The 9,029-nt window shown below is 39.3% G+C and overlaps 1 protein-coding gene across 1 annotated transcript in view; it reads left to right on the top strand.

The window, feature by feature from the left end:
• Positions 1 to 2,620: 2,620 nt before the first annotated feature.
• LOC134368986 (gamma-taxilin-like) overlaps positions 2,621 to 9,029 on the top strand; it is a 30,248-nt gene continuing 23,839 nt past the window's right edge. The window contains 2 exon segments of the mRNA XM_063085215.1: positions 2,621 to 2,936; positions 7,907 to 7,998. Of these exon segments, the coding sequence (XP_062941285.1) occupies positions 2,621 to 2,936; positions 7,907 to 7,998 (408 nt within the window).

Raw genomic sequence — 9,029 nt, 5'->3', positions numbered from 1 at the left:
CAGTGCCTAGGCTCTTGTACAACCACAAAATCTGTATTTCTTTAAGTTACAACCGTGCCTTTTATCTAATTATCCCCTACACACAGCAAACATTTTGTCCAGAAAGGTGAAATGCTAGAGTGATGGAGAAGTATTTAGAATTCTTACAGCTATCCATTATGTCCTCTTCTATTCTTGTTCATGGGCCGCCATAAGGAGATTCTGTGGGCAATGTAGTCAAGTGCGTCAGCATTGTCCTTGTGATTTAGTGCTATGTTGGTCCTACAAGAGCATCCAGGTAGCTGAACCAAAGTTTCAGTCTCCTAAGCCCCATTTTGCATCTAGATAGTGTGCTAACTGGACTGGCCTGGGTTTCCTGTTGGGAGAAACTACGAAGCATCATGCCTAAGAATAGTCAGGTTTTATATTTGTGCATTTCTGTTGCTTATAACAAAATAAATGGAACTGGGTGATTTATAAAGAAAACAAAATTTATTGCTTACAGTTTCTGAGGCTAGGAAATCCAAGTCCAAGGAACACAGCTGGTGAAGGTCTTGGTGGTGGTGGTAGTGATGGCTGGGTATCACATTGGGAAGACGTTGGAGCAGAGAGAGCAGGAGAGAGACAGATTCTACTCCCTATTCTTTTAAAGCCCTCAGAACCACGCCCCTGACCATCATTATTGATGTATCCTATAATCTGATCACCTCTTCAAGGCTCTACCTTTTAATTACCAAAATAGGATTTCCCACCCTCTTAACAGTCAGAGTGGGGCTAAGTTTCTAATGCATAAAACTTGGGAGACACAATTCAATAATTCCACAGCAAGGCAGAATGCTGAATTTCCAAAATGGGCTCATATAATCCTGCACCTTTTTGTCCTGGCCATTACCCAGGGAGAGACTGGGTAGTGTTCTCTTCTCTGGGGATAATTGCATTCAGTGGTCCAACTCTTCTTTTTAAGGTGGTAGATATGAGTCCAGAGACTTAGGAAGGCTGCATGGATCTTGTCAGTTTTGACAAGAGCCCTGAAGCAAGCAAATTGCAACATTTCACAAGGGTATGTTTTGATACATCAGGAGACTGCTCTCCTTTGCTTCCAGTTATCACAGAGACTTGTCACAAAGGGATCATTTTGATTGTGGGTCCCTAGAATGCTTCATTTATGGTTCTTCCCTGTAGGGAGAACCGTACTGTCACTTACAGAATGTGTAAGCAAAAGGTCATTACGCTTTGATTACTACTATACATTCAGATAAAGAAGCAACAGTGATAGTATCTGAGTCTGCCAAAAGGGCTTCACCCTTATTGTCACATTAGTTTCTTTGCTCTGTTATGAACCCTATCCAAACCCCATCAGCTGTATTCAGAAACCCCTTTGTCTAACAGAACTAGATGGGACAGTGACTTGGGGATCTAATTCTAACAGAGCTGAGAAAGTTTGAGGCCCTGCATTCTCCACGTTCCCCTGGATGCCAGGACAGTTATGTATGGCCTTTTGGTTTCACCTGCGGACAGGGAGATCTTGGCCCTAAGCTTAATTATCCTTCTTAAAGTGGCTGAAGTCAGGGAATGGAGGGAGAAATCAGTGGATATGAAAGGAGAGAGTGAGTCTACATCAGTAAACAAGACATTATTTCTTTTTTGCTTTTTAGTAGCATGGACACTTAGCCAGGCTATTTACAACATTGCCTTAGCTTTCACTTCTGCTTGAAGACCAGATCTGAAGGCCAGGCAAAAAGAAAAGCTGAGTCCTGTGTGGGAGCTTTTAATAGCCCATATTTCCCTACGTGTCTCCTTTCCCACTCTTCTTCTCCAGCTTTTCTGTATGTCTTTGGTTCTTCCCCTTTTGTTGTGTCTTACCTGACATTCCAGCTGTCAGTATACATGTATCTTTAATGCTTTTATGTGACACTTTCCTGAAAGCTGCCCCAGCCCTGGGACAGTTCTGCATATAGCAAAAAAACAACCCCGAAAACCCGTGCATAAGCCCCCAGGCAGATTGAAACCCTAGTACTACAGTTCTTTGAGAATTAGGTCCTTGTTACTCCCTCTTAACTAGAAACCTGCATCAGTAAAGTGGGTTGCTATGCTCATGGCCACTGTTGTCCTAGGGTGTGGGAGTATGGTACATGGGCAGTTTAAAATCTCATTGTGCTTTCTTACCAAAAATCAATTCCTTTTTATTCACTAATCATTCCCTGTGTTGTAAGTTTTTAGAAGATTCTAGAAGTTTGCAGAAGTTGATTCTGACAGATTTCCCTGCTTGGAGTTTACTACCATACTGTTATGTGGTGGTGTCTCATAATGATTAATCTTCATTTTAATATCGGTATACTCTGCTATTAGGTCACCACCTTGTGAAACTTATAAGTTTGTGACACAACCATATTTATTCTGGGTTCTAAAAAGCAATGCTATTTTTAACATTTAACAAACCACTATGAAAAGAAAAAAAAAGCTGTCAAACCATGGTGTGCCTTGATTGTAAGATATAGAAGTATGAAAGTGAATTTATGTTTTAGCACAGTGTGATGAAAAACTGTATTTTTTTGTACTATATGGTTTTCTTCATTTGATTACATTTAATTTATCCCCCCTCCCTTTTTTCCTTCCCTTTCTCTCTAGTTTATGTTTGAAAATGGAAGAAGCTGGAATTAGTGGGCTAGAGCTGAAAGCAGATATGTTATCTGACTCTCAGTCAAATGATATCCATCAACATCAGTACTCAAATTGTAGTGGCACAAGTAACAAGCATTCATTGGAAGACGATGAAGGCAGTGACTTTATAACAAAGAACAGGAATTTGTTGAGCCCAGCATACTGCACACAAGAATCAAAAGAGGAAATTCCTGAGCGAGAAGCCCGAACAGATCCCCCTCATGGTAACCAAGATTCAGAGTCCAACAGGAACAAAGAAAAAATCTTAGGAAATAATCTCCCCTCAGTAGTTACATGTTTCACATACTGCTCATTTTACTTATATTTCCTGTAGCACAGGTGTTTATAGAACATGGCTGGTTTTGTGGTAGACATTGCTTGGCTAATACACTTATTTCTTTGGTTGAGTCAGACTGCTAGTCTGCTTTTATATGTAAAGGGTGAAAATAGCAGAGTAGGAAGCTTAGTTGTAGGAAACTATTACCTCTCTCTATGTAAACAAGAACTAGTTTTTCTGAGAAGATTTGGTGCCAGTTTGACAGAAGTAGTGTTTGATTTGCCTTGTTAGTTATCTTTGAAAGTAGTCTGGCCAATAATTATTGCAAAAATTATGTATTAGCTCAGTTTATTTGAATATTGTTTACTAAAATTTGGAGAACATATAATGATACCTGTAGTTTAGAAAGAGTTAATAAGACTGGTATTCAGGAAATGTTTTCTACTTTCTGACCTGTTAGTTTGACAAGTAAACTAAGTATGTGATATGTTAAATGTTCTTAGTGAAATCCCAAATCCCTTTTATTTTCCCTTACTGGTTGCCCCTTAGTTTTTTTTATCCTGGTTATAACCTAACATCTACATTGTTTATGGGTGATTTCTATATATGACCATAACTTGGAATTCTCCTTCTTAAGCCCATATTCTACTACCCTGGAAGACTTAAAAAATGTATTGGAATATGAAAAGTAATTATAATTCCTTGCAAGTGAGGCAAATATCTTCAAAATCAGTAACCCTAATTGTATGTGTAAAGTATAGATTGACTTTTAAATAGTAAAAATATGGGTTCTAGTCAAGATGGCAGAATAGATGGTCCCCAGCCTCACTCTCTCCCACAAATCAACCAATTTACAACTATAAAAATGTATCAACAGCCAAGCTGGAGCTGCTGGAGATCAGAGGAAGAGGAGAAGAGACCTATGGAGTTCATGAAGGTGGAGAAGCCGTGATGAGAGAAAGAAAAAACTCCTCGGAGCATTTCGGGCCGTGACTCCTTTAAGGCTGGAACAGCTGAGCACATGGAGCAGGAGCCGGCAGAAGCTGCAACTGTGCCCTTTGGATGGAGCTGCTTGGAGGCGACGGGGGAGAAGACAGTCTTGGTGGCCCCTAGGACAGCAAGACCACTAAGAGGGTTCCCATGGACCAACGCAGGAGCAATGAGCCAGAACAGCTGAAAAAGGGGAGCCATTCAGAGCCCGGTGAGTCATCACAGGAGACTGGTGCAGGGCCCATACCATTGGAAGTGTTTGGAGCACAGGTGGTGGGAGAGATGGGCCCAACCGGGAGAACACTGGGACACAGCAAGGACAGCCGATCTGCCCCCCAATCAGCACAGGACCAGTCAGAGGAGAATGGTCAGGAATGCAGAATTTCATGGGGTACAGTTTGATGAAAAAATTCAGGCCCAGATCAGAGTTTCTACTCAACCAGGTGCACCCAGTCTCTGAGAGCCGGAAGTAGCTGTAAGATCAATTATTAAACCTTGAGCTGCACAAAAAGTCTTCCCTAGAGAAACAGGAGCAAAGCAGCAATTTAGCTCAACAGCACAGCTCAAGTACTGGTTCCCACAGGAAATTCCCCATTTTAGAACTAAGCAAAGGACAAAAAATTAGTTCTAGCTCATGCACACCACCTTGGGGCCCGCCAGGGGACCTGAAACATGGAGCCAGGGACCAGACACCCTGTCCACAATCAGACACAGTGCCAGCACCTTGGGGCCTACCTGGGGTCCTGAGGCTTGGAGCCAGGGACTGGACCCCCTGCCCACAACCACACACACTGCCAGTGCCACAGAACATTCCCAAAACATCACCTCCATGCAGGAGGCCCACCACAGCCACCACAGTAAACACAGCTGCTGCAATAGCGGCTAGACATTACAACCACCACACAAATGGGACTCTAGCCACTGGAATGCATTGACACAGGAGAGTCACCAGCAGAGACCAAAGAAGAGAAGAGGATGTCTCTCTCCACAAAGCCCATTCCAGAGTGACAGAAGAAGCATCTGCTCTATGATGATATTGGGGGACCTGAACACACCTTTCAGCAGTGGTCAGATCATCTAGGCAACAAATCAACAGAGTAACCATTACTTTTCCAGGGGGAGAGAAGAAATCTAGGGTTATCAGTGGTGGGAGGGGGAAGGAAGAGGGGGATAAAGAGTGATTGGACAAGGGGCATAAAGAGTAAGTACAATTTGTAACAATACACATACTAGTAATATTGATTTGATCAACATGTCAACAGTTGAATCCCCAAAATATGTATAATCAATTATGATTCAGTAAAATTAAAATAAAAAAATAAAAAACAAGATCTTCAAGGGCAAAATAAATAAATAATAATAAATAAAATAGTAAAAATATGTACTTTAAACGGTTTGATTAAAAATTTTTATGAAATTTCAGGTTACATGTCTGTTGTTTCTTATACATCAGTAACAACATTTCATCTTTTTATTTGGCTTTGAAATGAAAGAGAAAAGATTTTAATACTATGCATAGAAAAGTATTATTGAAAGTCAATTTGCTTCCCCTTACCCCAAAATGCTGTAAAGTATACCAAATATTAGAGTTTTCTAAAGATTATTTTTTATAAACCATTTTATATACAAGAGTGAACATCTTAAAAAATCAAAATTTACCTAACCTCAGTTAACAAATAGAACATTATGTTTTGAAGAACCATTTGCCCCCTCTTGTCACAGTCACTTGCTACTTCCTGTCAGAGTTATTAAAGTTCTCTTTTAAAACACCTTTCACCAAGAGAAGAGCTTTTTTGATTCCTTTTCTTTTTATTAAACATGGTTAGTATCCAGAATATGCACAGCAGATTATCAGAAAACTATCATAACTGGCTTAAATTGCTCATAGGAAAAGTTAATGTCACAGTTGTTTGTATCTTAGACAGTGAGTAACAGCTAAACATCTGAACTTCTTGTATATTTGCACTTAACTATGAGGAAGCTTTTAAAAATATTCCCTACATTTGGTAAAATATCTCATTTGAAATGTTATTGTTTTAATAGTTGTTAGGCAAGAGAAGTTCTTAAACTTTCAGTGAGTCTTTCATTAAATTTAAGTGCCAGGGGGCTGTCCGGTTAGCTCAGTTGGTTAGAGAATGGCCTTAGAATACTAAGGTCAAGGATCGGGATCCACATACTGGCCAGCTGTCAAAAAAAGTTTAAGTGTCAAATAGCAAGCACTGTTAGTTGGTAAGTGAAGAAATATGGGGGGATGCAGAAACAGAAAAACAATCCTAACATTTGTCTGGAACAACAAAAGACCTGAACAGCCAAAGCAATCCTGAACAAGAGAAATAAAGCCAGAGGCATAACACAACCTGACTTCAAATTATACTACAAAGCTGTAGTAACCACAACAGCATGGTACTGGCATAAAAACAGACACTCGGAGCAAAGGAACAGAATAGAGAACCCAGAAATTAACCGATGTACTCACAGCCAACTTATATTTGAATAGGGCAATAGGAGCATATATTAGCGAAAGGACTGCCTCTTCAATTAGTGGTACTGGCAAAACTGGACATCTGTAAGTAGAAGAATAAAACTAGACCTATACCTCTTGTCATAACCAAAATCAACTCAAAATGGATTAAAGGCTTCAGTATAAGACTTGAAACTATAAAACTACTGATGGAAGATATAGGAGAAACACTTCAGGAAGTAGTGAGCCAAGACTGATTAAGAGCCCAAAAGCACAAGCTACAAAAGAAAAAATAAATAAATGGGATTATATCAAATGAAAAAGCTGCACAGCAAAACAATCAACAGAGCGAAACCACAGCCTGTAGAATGAGAGAAAATATCTGCAAACTATATGTATCTGAAAAAGAGTTAATATCCAGAATATTCAGGGAACTCAAGCAACTACCTGGTAAAAAACCAAATAACTCAATTGTAAAATGGGCAAAGGAACTGAAGTAGACATTTTTCAAAGGAACACATACAAATGGCCATCATGTACTTAATAAAATGCTCAACCATGGAAATGCAAATTAAAACTACATTGAGATATCAGCCACTTAGACTGGCTATAATCAAAAACTGAGATTTACATGTGCTGACCAAGATGCAGAGAAAGGAAATCACTCACTGTGTTGTTGGGTCTGGAAGTTAGTACAGCTGCTATGGAAAACATATGGAGGTTTCTCAAACAACTACAGATAGGTCTTCCATATGATCCAGCAATCCCTCTTCTGGGTAGATACCCAGAGGAATGGAAATGAACATATTGACGGGATACCCATGATCATTGCAGCTCTGTTTACCGTAGTCAAGATATAGAAGCAACCTAAATGTCCATCGACAGATGACTGGATAAGGAAAATATGGTATATATACACCATGGAATACTACTCTGCTGTAAAACGAATGAAACTTTGCCATTCACAGCGATGTGAAGGAGCTTAGAGAAAAATATGTTAGTTGAAAAAAGCCAGACATAGAGGGAAAAATACTGCATGTCCTTACTCATAAGTGGGAGCTGAGAGGAATAAGGAAGGAAAGAAAGACCACAGTGGTGCATTGGACTTGCAGAGGGAGAGAGCATAACAAGGGCTGCCAGGATTGGAGTAGGGGAGGGAAAAGGAGGTCGCGGGTGATTGGGCAAGAAACATGGGAATAATTGCAATGTGTGGTGAGGGGGGCATGCTGACAGTATTGATCTGATCACATCTTGGGCACAGGTGGTGAGAGTCAGCTTTATACCTCATTAATATGGGATAATAAAAAAAAAAAAAAAGCAACCAAAAAAGAAATATGGAGGGCTGGGAAAAGTGCTTGCTAAATCAAAATTTAAAGATAGAGTCCCTAATTTAGTAGGTAAATCTGTTTCTAATTATAGCCTTGACTTATTTTTCTCTGATGCCTGGACATGTGAAGTTTTATGTGGAATTTACATATTGAATTAATTTCAACCTTCTGGTACATTCCCACTCTCTTTTTTTTCCTATTAATCATCAGGAAAAGAAGTTCTATTATTGATGCAAGCCCTAAATACTCTTTCAACTCCAGAGGAGAAGCTGGCAGCTCTTTGTAAGAAGTATGCTGATCTTGTAAGTATTTAATCAAGAAAGCAAGGCTCATATAAAATATAGCAAATGTGTGTGTGCTTGATAAGATTTTTAAATGTAATTTGTACATAGCTTTCAATGTAAAATTATATTCTAAAGTTGAAGAAAAGAATCTGATTTCTTGGTACTTAACGACTGTTTGTGTGACTTCATTTTATACAATATATAAAATATTGTAATACTTTTGTGATGTGGGGTAGATTGCCTAAAACTCAATCAACATTAGGATTTCTAGGTTAGCATTTTCATTCCTATGTTTAGATGCTTACCAGGTGGGACGTAGTGGTTTCTGTATAAAAGTTTTCTCAAAGGAATTCTAGGCAGGAAAGCATTCACCATGGTAATTGAAATGTGAGTTAGGTAAAATTGTCTCGTAAACAATACTGTGTCTCAGGAAATATTTAATTAGCATCTACTGTATGCCTGGCATTGTTTCTATCTTTCAATCAAATTCATCTTATACAGGAGTTTGTTGTGGCCTGTGTTATTTCAAGTAGCTTCATTGTTTCTCTGGGAATATAGAAACACTTAAACTCAACACTGAACATGGAAACCCTGCCAGCCTTTTTAAAGTGAAGAATGGGACAATTCTTGAAATTTGTGAAGAATGATTGTGTGAAATTTTTAGAACAGGTTCTAAAGTAATTTTTAAAATTCTTGTGTTTTGTGAAATATTTGTGCGAATTATCACTGACAGTTTTTGTAACATTCCAAATCATGTTAAAGCAGCTATTCCAGGGCCGAGCCCGTGGCACACTAGGGAGAGTGCGGCACTGGGAGCTCAGCAGCGCTCCCGCTGCGGGTTCGGATCCTATATAGGAATGGCCCTTGCGCTGAGTACCGGTCACGAAAAAGACGAAAAAAAAAAAAAGCAGCTATTCCATATCATGAACACTACTATGTTTTGTTAATGATTATAAGAATACAGTCGTAACAGTTACAGTTACTATTCCCTCAAGTGGGTTCATGTACCCCTTTTAGCTGGCATGAGCAGCCTGGCTCATTTTCATACT

Source organism: Cynocephalus volans, chromosome Y (assembly GCF_027409185.1).
Source record: "Cynocephalus volans isolate mCynVol1 chromosome Y, mCynVol1.pri, whole genome shotgun sequence".
NCBI lineage: Eukaryota > Metazoa > Chordata > Mammalia > Dermoptera > Cynocephalidae > Cynocephalus > Cynocephalus volans.
The sequence above is the reverse complement of the archived record's forward strand: the minus strand, read 5'-3'. Positions and strand labels throughout refer to the sequence as shown.